The sequence below is a fragment of the Camelus bactrianus genome, chromosome X, assembly GCF_048773025.1.
Source record: "Camelus bactrianus isolate YW-2024 breed Bactrian camel chromosome X, ASM4877302v1, whole genome shotgun sequence".
Lineage (NCBI taxonomy): Eukaryota > Metazoa > Chordata > Mammalia > Artiodactyla > Camelidae > Camelus > Camelus bactrianus.
In genome coordinates, this window is record NC_133575.1 from 42,248,839 (window position 1) to 42,264,350 (window position 15,512).

Consider the following 15,512-nt stretch of genomic DNA (forward strand, 5'->3'; position numbering starts at 1 on the left):
CCTTTAAGGGCAGTGCTGAGCCCTGCTCTCCCCTCATGGTAGAGCTCCATATATCCTAGCAATGATGAGCCCTTCCTAAAACAGTTGCCAAGCCACTTGGTGCTGGGCGCTAGGAAGTCCCAAAGTGGCTGACGACAGCACTGAGGAAGGCAGTCATATCTGCATTAAGCCCCATGATGCCAGCTTACTAGCTTCCTCTGAGCCTAAGACTCCTGGGCAGATTCTACAGGGCCTCCAGCCACAAATCCTGAGAGACCAGTGCTCCCAAACATCATGGGGTTCGAACTGTGGCTTCTCTGGCCTGTTCACAGGATCTCTGAAGGAAAACTTCGCAGTTATCTGATCACTTAGCCCAGCTAAAAGGCAAGGACACCAAGCCTTAACCCAAGAGGTACTAGTAACCTGGAAAGGCACTTCAGGACAATATCCAGCAGGTGCCATTTGTCTTTCGGTCTTTGAGCACATCTGTAAAACTGGCAGCACCTATAGCCCATGGTGCCCATGGCAGGGATTTACTCACTGGCAGCTCACCCTTCCCAGGGTCCCAGGGATGCTTTTAAGTCAGGTCCTGGCCAGAACTGTGGGGCTTACACTCTCCTTTAATCCATGGCCTAAACCCCATCCTATAAGGACAAAATGGCCACAGCATTTCCAGGATCTCCAAGTGTACATGGCTAAAAGAAGCACTAGCCTCTGAACAGAAATGGCAGCCGTGCAACGCTGGAATGAGGATGGCTGGGACACATGGTGAAACTACACAACATGGGGGAGAATGACACACACTTACTGGAACTGCTTTCGCTGTCACTGGTGTTGGATGTCACTCCCTCTGCAAGCCAACAAGAAAGAGACTCCGATTCAGAACACACCACTGAGAGGTCACACGCGGCACAAAACTCAAGTGCCCCAGGAGCCAGACACTGAGCTGCCGACCAAGGCAGGCCACAGGAGGCTTGTCACATCAGGCTACTAGCTGGGAGGCACAGCTCCAATCCTGAGCCCCTGGTTACCTCACACTTGTCCCCAGGACCCTCTTGGTCTGCTAAGGCCCTCCCTATAGACTACCCGCTTCCATTCTTTGGCAGCAACCTCTTCATCTGAATCAAAAGAACTAACGTGGATGGTTTCCAAATTCTATCCCCAAATGCCCCTCCCAAGGCTGACAAGAGGAAGGCAACAGCAGTGACAGTAGCAAAGAGAAGCCCAGCGACCAGGCTGCTCTTGAATTTTCTCCCCAGATAGAGCCCCCAAAATATGAAATTGTGTGGTTCTCTAGGATTAAGAGGGTAAGCACTGGGTCGTTTGAGCAGTCACCAGGGAATGATGCTTTGGCCATTCAGAAGGACCAACAGCTCTCCTGCCACTGCCACCTGGAAGCAGGGCTTGGCCTCAGCGGTGAGGGGGAGTGCTCCTCCATCCACGAGAAGACAGACATGTCAAAACACAGAGACAACAAGCAAAGAACACTTGGAGGACAAAACAGCTCTCCTATCTCAGACTGTTGGGACCTGCCCACATCTGAGTGCGGGCAGAGCAGCTGCACTCACAGGAGGCATGAAGCATAGTTTGGCCCAAACAAAGCCCACTGCTCCCAAGACAACAGGCGAATGAGGATGAAACATGGACACAACAAACTATGGAGAGAGACACTGCTCGTTTCAGCCAAGATGACACTGTTCCAGACCGTGATATGCTGTGGCCCCCAGGAAGGACTGGCTCAGTCGCCACTCATGGCTAGTTCTTGAGCAACTCCACAAGGAAGCTCCTTTACCTTCACACCTTTATTACTTATGGAAGGAGAGTATATGCTGACAGAACCCGCCCGGCATGGCCATGTGTGTGTGTGCCTGTGTGGACGGCATGGACGCTAAGGCTCTGCCATCTAGGTCCCTTCATTTTCTACTCTAGGATTATTTTCCAGAGGGGAGAGGTCAGTCAGAGTTTTCCCAAGCTAAAGCACTAGATATACATGGTCCACAAAATGCTGCTCAGGCCCCCACCCGTTCAGCACCCCCTCACAGACACTCTGTGGGAAGCCAGCCTGCGGCCATCTACTGAGGCCTCTGGACCTGCTGGGACATCCCAGATGCATGTTGGGAAAAGAGCTTCACAGTACTCTTACCTCTACTTAGAAAGACTGAAACAGCTAATTCTCAAGCCCAATTCTTTAGTGCTATATCACGGGGAGAAGAATCCAATCAGCGGGCACCCCACATCTCAAAAATAGGCTAGACCCAAGCTGGGTGGTCACCGCTGGGAAGCGCTTCTTGCCCATCTCACTTGGAAGGTGGGATGCCAAGATGGCTCCGCACCATTTCAAGGTACAAAAGGAAAAGCACAGACATGAATGATAGGCTTTTATTAGGGTACCAGGGAACCAGAGCAAAAGTGTGACATTCAGAGCCACTTCTACTTCCTCCTGCTGTGGTATCAGTTCTCATGAACATTGCCCTCCCCTCACCCTTTGCCCTCACCCATGTCCCCTGTTCCCCCAACCCCAGAATCTCCACTCATGCCAGAAATACAGTTAACAGTGTGTAAGTTTGACTTACTCAGGTTCTTTGCTCCATAATAATCGTCACTTAACCCAGGGAAGTCCTGATTTCACAGACAGCAAGGACAAAGAGGGAGGGAGGGAGGGGGGGAGGGAAAGAATTGGGGAGAAGAGAGAAAAGAGAGAAAAAGACAAGGGGAAGGAAGAATACAGAGCCAGGTGAGCATTAGTGACAGAAGTATGAAATACTATGAAGACCTATAACTACTGTGAAACCTTTGCCACAGAAAGAACGTCCCAGGTCAGATACGGATTTATGCTGCCCAATCTGCTGCCAGAATGCCTCGGAGTGGACAACCTTTTTGAGGTGGTCTACAGCATACAGGCCGACAGGACAGACAGGTGACTTACCAAGGCTCGGAGTATCTGTTTTAACTAAATCTGTAGTTAGAGCCCAACTCTCTGTTTTGTCCCTGAAATCACCATTTCCCTCTGACGGTGCATAAAAGAGCAAACATCTATCTATGGCAGATCCGCAGGCAGAATTACCATCATCCCAAGGAGCTTTAGTCCAATACTGACTCACTCTGTCCAAACCCTTCAGGGTAAGCTTCATGCAGTCTGAGGCGTGGCCTTCAATGCTGGCCTGAGTTGTGTATACCACAGGGGATGAGCTCAGCTTCTGGAGAATAAGCACTAGGCAGTTTCAACTCTTATCCAGCAGCCAATCCCCTTCCCCGTTCAGCGGGGTCACCCAAGAGCAAACCGTCCCCAGGCTGGGCTCAGCGCAGAGGTTCTGGAACTCGTCCGGAGAACTGTGCTGACCTCGCCTTGGGCCTGTCTCAGATTGTCTCCTACTGCTCACAAGCAGAACCAACTGTACCTAGTGCTTCTTACTGAGCCACCCAGGACTGAGCCCTAACCTTCATTTGGATGAGGGCACCCTTGTAATCTACTAGCTACCACCCCAGATGCCAATGACCTATGTATCCATGGATCAGGCTGACCTAGAGAAAGGACATTCCTTATCGGAACTAGTCAGTCTCCTGCCATCCCAACAGCCCAGGACCCAAAGACCCTTCTTTGTGAGGCAGAAGATTGAGGTTCATAATTCACCATGAGCTACATGACAAATATTTAACCAGCCTGACCTGGTGTTAAAGACTGGGGTGAGAATAGCTAATTTCTGAGGCATATGGTAGAATAAGAATATTTCTCAGGATTGAAAGTTGATTTAGCTCAGCTTTATGCCCTTTTCTACCAAACGAGCTTTGTAGTTCTCAATACATCTTTATTTGGACAATGTTGAGTAATCCCCCTTCTGTGTCAATTCTTTTAAGCAAGGAAGATTGCATTTTGAAGGCTGGCTCTGTAGTCACTCTGGGAAGAACAGTGAGTCTGTTAGAGCCATTTGGACATCCAGTGTACATACACACATTCATGTAATTCAAGAAGTAGGCCCGACTCCAGGTGTCCATGGAAGAAAAGGGTCTTCTCTTGACATAGATAAGTGAAGATAAGGGAAAGAAAACAACAGGAAGAAGCCAGGAGAGCAACACTGAGTCTCTAGATCTGGTTTTCTTGAAAAACCATTTTTCTAAACCTGACACTGTGGTTGAAAACTGCTCATCACCACCACAGCAGAGCTCAGTCTGGCACTTCCAACGCCAGCCCTGGAACCAGTTCTACCTCAGAGCCTCCAACAGTCTTCCAGAGTGAGGAACTGGACACAAAAGATCCAAGGTCTCCCTGTGCAGATCAACTTCTACCGTGACTCCACAAGTTAGCAGGTACACACACTCACACATGCACACATGGACGGATGGACGGACACACGGACACACACACACACACACACACACACACACACACACACACACACACTTTCCCGTCTTCTCATAAGGGGAGGTGCAAATGAGGAAGAGAGGGCGGGGCTGTGGGTGGTCTGCTCTCTGTTCCCTGCTGCTACTTACGTTCCTGTACGCTGCTCTCCTGGGCCATGTTTTCTTTGCTCTTGTAAAATGGAAACTTTCGAGAGAGGCGGAAACTCTTTTTACGTTTCGTTTTGATCGACTGTGAAAGAACATGAAGATGGAGGGGAAGGACAGAAGAAAAAAAAACAGAACAATGGATTTTAAAGCATGCAAGAAAAACTAAAATGGTGACAATGGTGAGCTAAATAAAAGAACATCTCTCACAAATGGAGTCTATGAGATTAAATGAAAGTTGATGTAAGAGGAAAATTATGTTTACAGGAAAATGTTGTAGGGATGTTAGAGGTTTCTACCTAATCCAGACTCACAGCACTCACTGGTACTTCCTAAAGGACAGAGGTCACTGTAGCCTCCTGGACACATGACCTAAGGTGCCATTGATATACACAGAGTCACCTACTCTGTGTCTTTCTTCCCTCTACCGCTCCGGAAGTTCTTTGGCCTGCGAAGCTCACACAAGAAGAGGGGTGAATGGAAAGAGCCCTCATGCCTCGTTTGGTATGAAGGACAATCAAAGCTCTGGGCATGGCCTTCCTGGCTGGATGACGAGGCCAGGAATTGTTCAGGGTCCCCACAGCTCTGAAAAGGGTCTGCAGCCAGGGAGACGCCCACAGGCAGTTTTATGTGCCCAAGCAAGTCAGCCTTCCAGACAGTCCACCTCTGACACGTCTTCAAGAGTCAGTTACCTGGGGGGAAGGGGGCGGGGGGAGTATACACTGGCCATAGAGTTTCAGTGCCCTCTCTCTGCTTTCTGAAAAGCAGGCAGTATTCTGATAGAACAGAGACAACCCCCTGAAAAGGAGATATTCTTTTGTGCTCCCCAATTCTTTTATCCACCAGGCAGACTCCAAGCTTCTTACTCCTCTTCACATACTGGCTGACTTCCTTGGGGATCCCCACTTACCCTGTTAGACTCAATCATCCCTGTCCGGGCATGGAACTTCACGGTTTTCAATCGAGCCCTTTCTTTCTTTTCCACCCTGTTTCGGAGTCAGAAAGAAGTCCTGTTACTGCCAGTGCATGGTCTCAGCAGTGGGTTGCAGTGGGCACAGCAGCCATTTTGGGCTCACTGAATCATAACCATGCCCTGAGCACCAACTCTCTACCAAAACGAAGTAACAAAGCACATCCACTGCTCTCAAGCAACTCATAGTTTAATAGGTGAAAAAGAAATCAGTATCAAGAAAAGGGCAAGAAAAGCCTCTCTCATGATCATGACAACTCACCTCTTCTTACTGGGGATCACACCGATTTGCTCACTTTCTCCATGTGGGGTCACCAGTCTTGCCTGCCACCACTCATCATCAGAGGCATTAATGACATGCAGAATGTCACCATAGGAGAAGCTGAGTCCCTGGCTTGGCAGGCAGCTGTCCCGAGTCCGGTCATAATCAAACAAAGCCCTGAAAATGCAGAGTGAAAGATGAAGTGGTCGTCCCAACCCTAAATGGATGGAAGGATGGCAGAAAAAGGCCCACCCAATGAGACAGCACAGAGCCAGCAGCCTCTCTGCAGAACTGAAGGAATTCTTCAGGAAGCTGCATCCTTTTCTCTGTCTTGACATTGTAAATACGTGCCCCCTTCTCAAAGAAACATCCCATTCTCCCAACAAAGCGCATAAGGGAAAATCTTTCACAAGTCCCATCTCCTCCTGGATTCTGGACACAAAGTGGAAGTCCAAAGCAGAACACCCCACTGCCAGTCCTCTCTCTGATCCACATCCTAGGGAAGTAAGTAAATTAGGGCTTTCTCAGTTTACAAACAAATCCAAGAAGTAGTTGAAGACAGGACATAAAAATGTTAACTATAATGAATGGTAAATGCTATAGAAACACAAAAGAGAAAAAAGAGCCTTGTGTTCTGGTGCAGCCAAGGAAAAAGGCGAAGGCTGATGTCGACCCAAACAATAATGAAGTTGAAGGGGCCCCAATAAAGAAGTCTCCCAGTTCAGTCTCTCTCTCTCATATACGGGGAAACAGACGCTGGAGGAGGAAGAAAAACTTGACCAAGGTCACACACCTAACTAACCTGGGACAGAACCCAGGTCCTCTGACAAGACATTGAGAGTAAAGATTAAAGGGAAAGTTAGGAGAAGGTGGGGTGAGAGCTATGCCATCTACGACCGAGAAAAAGGAGGAGGCCAGCTTGGTTGCAGTGGGGAATCATAGAAAATGAGGTTGAAAATAAAAGTCTAGGGCAAATTTTGTAAGGCCTTGAAAAAAAACCTCATCCAGTGACCCCTGAAGATGTGGAAGTAAGGAAGTGACACATCAGAAGAGCCTTAGGAATATTAATCTGCCCTCATGTATAATGGAATAGCACAGGAAGGGGGCAGATGTGAAGGTAAATTTAAACTAAAGCTACAAGCTCAATATTTCAGGATGCACCACTGACTTCGGCTCTGGTGAAGCTGGTACTTTACAGCAGAGCCCCCTGCTCAGGGAACAAACTAACCTGCATCAAAGTGTCTACTTTTCTCATCCACTGGATCTTTCCTCATGGGGAGTCACCACAAATGGGTGATTTCCATGATTAGTTTGTATTTTTCTACTTGCAATCTAATTCTTCATATTCTCTGTTAACACCTTTGCACACACAGCCCAGCAGATTTCCCAAAATTAGTTCCAAGACTTAGCCTACTACCTGCAATAAATAGAGTGGTCTGTGGCTCATCTGGAAGCTGCAAAGTAAAACATACTATTTCCCCATGTGCAGGTAGGCCCAAATGAAATACAGAAGGTAGGAAAATGGTGGAGAGTGAAATACACATCTACTTCTGAAACTTCTTAAAACAGAATCCTTGAGAAATCAGTGTCAGATTCGTTGAAAATGAAAATATCCAAACTGACAAAAAGTCCTTTATCTCCCTCAATTTACACACTCAAAACAGTAAGGAGAGAGGCCAAGGCCAGCAGATTAAGGAAGCCCTCTGCCCACAAGGATCTTTCTGGGCTCTACGTGACAGAATCAAGTCTGAATGCATCTGCACTGCATTTGAAACTGAGTGTGCTAAAGCAAGGAAGGCATTCTGTCAGACATTCCCAGAAAGACATGCAGAGTGAAGACCTTGTCCTAAGTGACAATGAAAAACACTAAATGTCATTAAAAATGAGCTTCAAAGGTTAAAACCAACGTAGCAAGGAAAAGAACAGAGCTTGAATTCAGCACAAATTAGTTTGGGGAAGGAAGGAAGCAAGGAAGACGTTTAAATGAGTCAGGAGAGATTAAGATGAGGTACTAGAAGATTAGAAGGGAGAGTTTACTGGTTACAAGTTTAAAACATAACAGGGACAATCCAATATATATTTTAGCACTTCACAGAACCATGCTGACCTTTGGCAACAGCAGTAAGAAGCCAGAGGACATATAGTAAAGTTAATAAACATATTTTCTGGATGAAGGAATCCGATTATTGATAATTTATTAAACATAATGAGATTTAAATAAAACCAATATGCAAGTTTACTTCCAGGATGAATTTCGGATACCTTTCAATATTAAAACACATAACACAAATGAAGTAAAAACAAAATAAGCACAGATCCAAGGCAACGAGAATGCCAGCAGTTCCCACTGCGTGTCAGGAATGGAACTGTTTGGTTTGTTTTTTAACCACAGGCATGTGTTCCTTTTACGACTCTTAAAAAATGTAAGTCAATTTAAAAAGGAACTGCTTTCAAATATTTTAGCTGTTTCTTTTTCTTTTCTAACATATTTCTAAACAACTGCTTCCTCTTGGTCCTTCTTGTTTTCTGCTTTTGTTTTCTTACGTTTTAGACATTATGCACTGGTCTTCTATAGCACTCACCCATTCTTTCTCCCCTGCCATCCCAATTTAGTTATATCACACTTTTTGGTTAGACAATATTTCATTTTACATCATTATCTAAGTGGTATCCACAGATGACTACCCACCTTTCCTATAAACTTTTTCTATTTTTTTTTCCTGGTGGAAATACATGCCTAATTTTTCATTTGACTATATTTCTATATCCCTATTATTTTGTAGCTCCATTATTTAACACATAGAGGGCTATTTAGGTTTACCACTTCTTTCTGTTACAGTTAAAATATTTGAAAGCAGTTGCCTTTGTGGAGCAAGAAAAGGGGCAAATAGGCAAGGGATTAAATTTTCTTGCATCTGCTATTGTAATATTTGAGATTTTTAACTACCCATATGCATTAATTTCATTAAATTTAAATTAAAATAATATAAGCTCACTATAGAACATTTGAAAAATATAAAGCCTAAAAAAAGAAAAATCACATTTTATGTAATTTTAAGTAACTCTTCATACTGTTGTGGTATTGTATAATAAACACACAAACAAAAAAAATACATACTTCACTAAGTTGGCAACATGGTATGTATATACAGTTTTGCAACCTTAAGTTGTCACTTGAAATTATATCATATTTCCCATATCATTGACTAGTTTTTAAAACTAATATTTTCAATGGTGATACAACAGTCTATTCTTAAGGATATTCATTAATTAAGGAAATGTTTATCAGCATCTAATATGACCAGGTACTCTTCTAAGCATTTTAAAAGAGAGAAAAAAAAAAAGTGGAGAAACATACCCGGCACCTGACCTGAGTCATTTACTTCATATGAGGAACATGTTCAGCTCTAAATTCCCTGGCAAACAAGGAGAAAAAGGCAATTTCCAAATAAAAAGTGGTAACCAAGTCTACCTGGATTCTGTCTGATTAATTCTGAGTGAGCAATACTGAACAACAGAATGGACAATGCTTTTTTTAAACTATGATTTTGTTAAAGACATAGCAGCATGGTATTTGAATTTGCAATTCTGAACTACTCAACTGATCATTCTCTGTTGAGAACGTAAAAGGTGAATTAACAAGAATTTCCTTTTCTATCAATTGGAACTGCAAATGTGAAAAGAGCTTCAAACATTGGAGCCTCAAAGGTCATTTCATCCCATTTCCTATCTAATAAAGGAAACTCCTTTGATATTCTCTAAGTTTCTTTCCAGCACAAGCATTTAATGAGTCCGAGTCTTTCCCAGGTCTTCTCTACCAGGCTAAACATTCCTAATTCCTCCAACAGCCCTTTCATCGTCATGATCTTGATTTGTTTTCCAAATCCGTGATGTGGATTTTCTCTAAATCTACTTTGTCTCTCTTCCTGCTGAAATTTTGTTTGACTAAGAGCTGGAAAACTTCCTCACAGAAAACGAAAACCAGTCCCAGATACACACAGGGCCTTATCTAGAGTTGTATGGTGGGCAACTCAGACCAGGGCTCTTAAATCTCAGAAAAATTTCGTGAGGTTTAAGTCACAATCACATTAAAAAAAAAAAAGGTAACTCTCCACTTGGTTACATCTGAAAAATACCTTTCTTCTGTTATTTAAACATTCACTAAGTCTACTTAGGGGCATTGTGTTTGCTAGATGGGAGATACGGAAGCAAAATCAGTCTTGGTCTTGTGAAGCATGCTACCTGACAGAGCGTGTTATACGGAGGCACAAAGGCAGGACAAGCCTAAAAGCCTTCAGAGGGAGCACAGGTCATATCTAGGTTGGGGAAGCTATGAGGAGGTGTTGACTTTTGAACTGGGCCTCAACGAAGGTTCAGGATTTCAAATGATAGAGATGGGGAGAGGCACTTCCCGCTAGAGGGAACAGCGTGAGCAGAGGCTTAGAGGCAAGCAGCACAGGGTGTGTGCCAGGGTCAGTAGCACCTGTATTTGGCCACACCACGGGGGACTGGGGAGAGCGGCAGGCCAGGGCCTGCCTGCGGGCAGCCTGGAGTCTAGCTAAGGGGTCTGGCATTCACATAGGAGGCCCTATGTGACCAACTTCATCGCCTCAGCTTTTTTTTTTTTTTAATCATTACCAGGTTAAACTTTCAGGTGGAAAGTAATCCAGTAAAAAAGAACAGGCCTGAGCAGTAAAATCAAACCACCTTTCAAATGACATTATATTTCATGTAATCAGAAAAAGTAAGTAAACTAGGCCTTAATAAATTTTGAAAAAATACTGACTACCTACCTAAGATATTTAAGGAGCATGCTAAACTGGGGTCATCCAGCAGTAACAGTTATCTCTTAGGAACAGGCTGGAAACCTAAGGAAGTGACTGGGATTGGTACCTTGTTACAAATGCCTCAGGTCAGGCTTGGTAGGAGGATCAAAGAGCACCTTTGTCCACAACATGGATATTTCTCCCGCCGGCCCCTTTTTATCCTTAGGGCAAGTAGTAGTGAAAGTCAAGGCAGTAACATACCACCCCTTTTAAATCAGACTGAACCACTGTCCTGGAAATCAAAAATCCTACACATGTAAGGCCCAACCTTTCAACCTGTGACTCAAACTGAGAGTAAGCAGGAAAAACAAAAGCAACACCTATTTGTCTCCAAGATACCTAAAGAGAGACCATAATTAACCACTCTGTCACCTTGGTCCCATTGTGTGTGTGAGCTTACTGACAAGATGGCATGTTGGGAGACTAGAAGCCTCAGAAACTCCTTATCCTTTCTGGATCTAGATAAAAAGAATTTCATGGAGACCTCCAAGTTAAGGACTGGTCAGGCCAGAGGGAACCACAATGTCAGGAGAGAACAAAGCTTACGGAAATATTACAATCCGCAGCCCAAGATCATAGTGAGTGGTCTACATAAAAGATTATTCTTCAACCCTGAATATATTCCTCCTTGGTTATGGCCATGTACCTCTGTGAAGCAAGGGAGAGCCAGATCTTAGGTTTTCCTGTAGTTTCTCAAACATCATGGCCAGACCAGAAAATACTGATTTATCTTAAGAGCAGGGTAAAGAGCATGGCCCAGGGAAAATGTGGCACATAAAAATAGAAAGTGGGCAATGAAGCCACCTTCCGGAGCCAAGTCACACCAGCACGGAACGCAGATGCTCAGTTCGCAGGGTCTGCAGGTTGGAGTTCCTGAGCGAAGCTTCAGCACGGCAGCTTTAAATGCCACTGCCTCTCTTCCTAAGGAGAAAGAATTGCCAAAGGTCTTGAAAGATATGTTGCTTAAGTGGTGACCTTTCAAACGGTATCTCCTAAGAGCTGCCCACAGGGATGATGCATGTGCTCTGAGGGACTTTGCCTAATCTTCCTTTCAGCCAAAGCAGAAATATAATCAGCTCAAAGTAAACAGATTACCAGGCCAAAGTCTCTGCAGTTCAGGTCCTAAATTTTAAAGTTTGGGTCTGAAAGATCCAGAGAAATCGTAAGCACCTGGCTGGGCTACGCTGGTGTCTTAGTGAACAGGAGTGCAAAGAAAATGGCAACTTCCAAGGAAACTGGTCAGACAGGTTTCTCAAAGCCAAGTAAACAACACCACTTCAGCACTATAGCCTCAGAGGCAAGGCGCTGCTTCCATTCGCTCCCCTACTAGCATGCCCACCTCTCTGCCTGTGGCTCCAGCCATCTGTCTGGCCTGGGAGGCCCTGGCTGTCCCCTTGTGCCCTCAGCGGCTCCTCTGAAGCCCAACCCAAGTCCCACCCTTCTCCGTGAACCTGCCCACTCCAAATTTCCTCCTTCCAAATTCATACTAGGTATTTAGCAGTGACTTTCCTTTATATTTTCTATTTATTACTATTTAACACTTGCAGGTTTTTTAATCATTCATCTTGTATACCTTTCGGGGAAGCCCTCTGAGGACTGAGGTCATGTCTGATGCTCGTGAATGCTGGATGAGACCAGGCGGCGGCAAGGAACACAGAACACCCTCCCAGTTACTATCCCTCAGACTGGTCTTCCCTCCCATATCAGCTGGAGTCTAAGACATAACTTTCTTCCTTTGGTCAGTATTATGCGCTGAATGTCTGTGTGCCTCCCACCCCCAAAATCCGTATGTTGAAGCCCTAACCCACGATGTGATGGTAACTGGAGGTGGGGCCTTTGGGAGATAATTAGGTTTAGATGAGGTCACGAGGGAGAGGCCCTCATCATAGCATTAGTGCCTTTATGAGAAGAGAAAGAAACAGGAAACACTGCTCTCTCTCCTCACAACACATGCAAGAAAAGGCCACGTGAGGACACAGCAATGAGGTAGTCATCTACAAGCCAGGAGTGGGGGGGGGGCTCACTAGTTACCTGAATTTGCTGGCACCTAGAACTTGGATTTCCCAGCCTCCAGAACTGCAAGAAATAAATCTCTGTTGTTCAAGCCGCTCAGCCTGTGGTATCTGTTATAGCAGACTGAGCTGCCTGAAATAGAAAATACTGGATAAAGGGCACATATTACTTGAAAACTGAGCAGCCCTTCCCTTGCCTGGTCCATCTAAAGCATGTATGGAGAGCTATAAAGCAGCAGTCATTCAGTGGCCCTTGACCTTAGTGCGAGAGTTAAAATTTCTAGCATCTTCTAAAGAGCAATTCAAAAGCCCAAACTTGAGTACTCAGGTAGACACAAGATGGGTCATTGCACAAGAGGAACGAATGCACCTGGCAGCAAGTCGGTCTCCGTGGCACACCTTGAATAAGGAACATGGAGAGCGGGGAGGGCACCTTTCTCCTTTAGTCTACCTCAAAGTAGTCTGGCCTTCGAGGACAATTATGAAGTTAGAGGGGCATTCACAGACCTACAATGTGTGAATGTTTGGGGTTCACAGCACCTGTTGGATCAGCTGAGGGGATTATGAGCACAGGTCCAGGACTGGTGTTTGGGGTATAAGATGTAGCAACAGGCAATTCCTGAATCACTGATACAGGAAAACTCTGCCCCACCCTCTGGTAGCCCCAAATACTACATAAATTGTTGTTGCTTTTTAAGATGCAGATTATCATCACTCCCAAATTCTGTCAGATAGTGAAGCCTGCCACTATTACCTCACTGGCATCTTAATCAATTATTGAAACTCATTAAAGAACAAGAGAAAGTATGGCTCCTCCAAGCACCACCCTCAGCTAAGCACACGGTAGCTGCACAATTAATGTCTACAGCTTGTTGGCAAGAAGGAGCATCTTCCAGCCTTCTTTGATGACCAAGCCAATATTTCTGACACTGTTTCTTGAATCAGGACTGCAGATGCCCCAACATGATTTCCTTCCTAGAGCGGGAAGAAGACGGGAATGGCAGATGGCCAGTCGGAAGGCCAGGACTCCCAAAACGCCTGATGCTGTCCTGTGGCTGCAAAGAAGGCAGCCAGGCTAGCTGGAACAGACTTTCAAAAGCTATTTCTACAAATGTACTATCAAGCCTCTTAGCAACCTTTGGAGTATAAGGTCTTTTGTTCATTCATTCAATAAACAGATAAACAAAATGAAATAAAACATGAGTGTAGAACGTGGTGGTCTCTGGAACTCTAACCTACCCTGTGTCTTTTTACTACCTTCACATCAGTCTGAATGGCCTGAATTAAATATCTAGCCGCCTTGACCCTGAGCAAAAGGCTCAACCAAGGCATACTCTGTGGACTTTTCCAATGTGGAAGGCAAATTAACCAGCAGAGCAAAGGCCCTAGACTGGGCAGAAAGAGGGGCTCTGCTCACCCTGCCTATACTGTTTAAGAAATGATTCTAGTACTGTGAAGGGTGGGGAAAGCCTTACCATTAAGTCACTAGTGACTTTAAAAGTCAGTTTTGCTTTCCAAACACTGTTCTCTTTCCTTCTTCCTCCTGTTCCCCACCCCACAAACCCCATCTCCCCTGTGGTTAGTGCAGCTGCAGCTCCCTGGGGCTTCACCTGCTATACAGCCTCAGTGCAGCTGCAAGAGGGTGTTATTTGCTTCAAATAGCTTTGCCGCCCTGTGCACACCAGAGGAGGACAGAGACTCAGGGGAAGGGAAGGGAAGAGAAGCATGTCACAAGGGGAAACAACGGCAAACAGAATTATAGGTGAAAGCCCACTGAAAAGGGTTCCTTCATGTAAACCACCTGCTGCTCAGTATCTTCTGCGTAGATAGCAAGCTGCTGGAGGGCAGGAACCACACCTACTGACTCCATGAATCTACCGCCACAACCATGCCCAAGTTCTCAGACCTGTGCTTTACTGCTTTCCATGCGGCAGGAGCTAAATTACGTGTAATGTTCAACTGTTCGAGTGAAACAGAAATAAATGTCTATTGTGATACACAAGTGGTCATTCCTGAGTTTTCTGATTGTTGTTAAAAACATACATTTTCCCAAACCTGGTGAATCCAAATCGATAGGAGACTGGGAATCTGCATTTTCACTAGCACGCCAGCGGATGCCTATCAGTCAGCAAGTTTGGGAAATGCTGAAAGAACCACATTCTACAGTCAGAGCAACCAGGTTCAAATTCTAGTTTTGGAACTTCTTAGATGTCAAACTGGAGTCTCAGTTCTCTCACCTGCAAAATGAGAAGAATAATGTCTACTTTGTAGCATTATTAAAAGGATTTTAAAAGCAGTTTAAAGAGAATAACAAAGGTCCTAATGCAGAGCAAGTGTTCCCTAAACGTTTGTTTCCCTTCATTATGAAGACACTGGGGACTACTGAAAGCCTCTTGAGCAGATGTGTCCAGGTTGTTGTTCTAGCTTCAACCGGCTCTACAACACCCAGACAAATGGCTGCCCAGGCTCTTTTGTAACACGTCCAGTGACAAAAGATCACATTTACTATCTCCGGAAGCAGTCCATTCCATTTTCAGATAATTTTAATCATTAGCTCTTTTTTCGTTATGTTGACCTGAGATCTGCCTTGGGTGACAGAACAAATCTAATCCCTTTTCCACATGATAAGGTGATGCAATTAACTTTGATAAGGAAAGTGAGGAGTAGGTGTGGAGGGGGGCTTCCATTTGGAACACACTGCTTGTCTATGAGGCACTGGGAGGACAGCTGCAGGCATGTGTCCAGCAAGTCGTTGATATGCAGATCTGAAGTTCAGTAAAGAGATCAGAGATGTCATTTACTCGATGACAGGATTTGAAGCTGTGAAAATAAATGAACTTGCCATTTATGGGGCAAAGCTAATGAAAGGTATTGAGAAATGATCAGCAAGGTAGAAAGAAAGCCTTTAAAGAAGAAAGCAGGTAATTCATGGGAACAAATGTGGTGAAGAGGTCAGACCA

At 45.0% G+C, this 15,512-nt stretch overlaps 1 protein-coding gene across 3 annotated transcripts in view; it reads right to left on the reverse strand.

The window, feature by feature from the left end:
• Window positions 1–15,512, reverse strand: part of DLG3 (discs large MAGUK scaffold protein 3) — a 51,594-nt gene that overhangs the window by 6,321 nt on the left and 29,761 nt on the right. For all 3 annotated transcript variants that reach the window (XM_010973623.3, XM_074359623.1, XM_074359624.1), the window contains 4 exons: window positions 5,715–5,891; window positions 5,393–5,468; window positions 4,468–4,567; window positions 788–829 (listed from right to left, as the gene is read on the reverse strand). In XM_010973623.3, coding sequence (XP_010971925.1) covers window positions 788–829; window positions 4,468–4,567; window positions 5,393–5,468; window positions 5,715–5,891 — 395 coding nt within the window. The remainder of the gene's footprint in view (window positions 1–787; window positions 830–4,467; window positions 4,568–5,392; window positions 5,469–5,714; window positions 5,892–15,512) is intronic.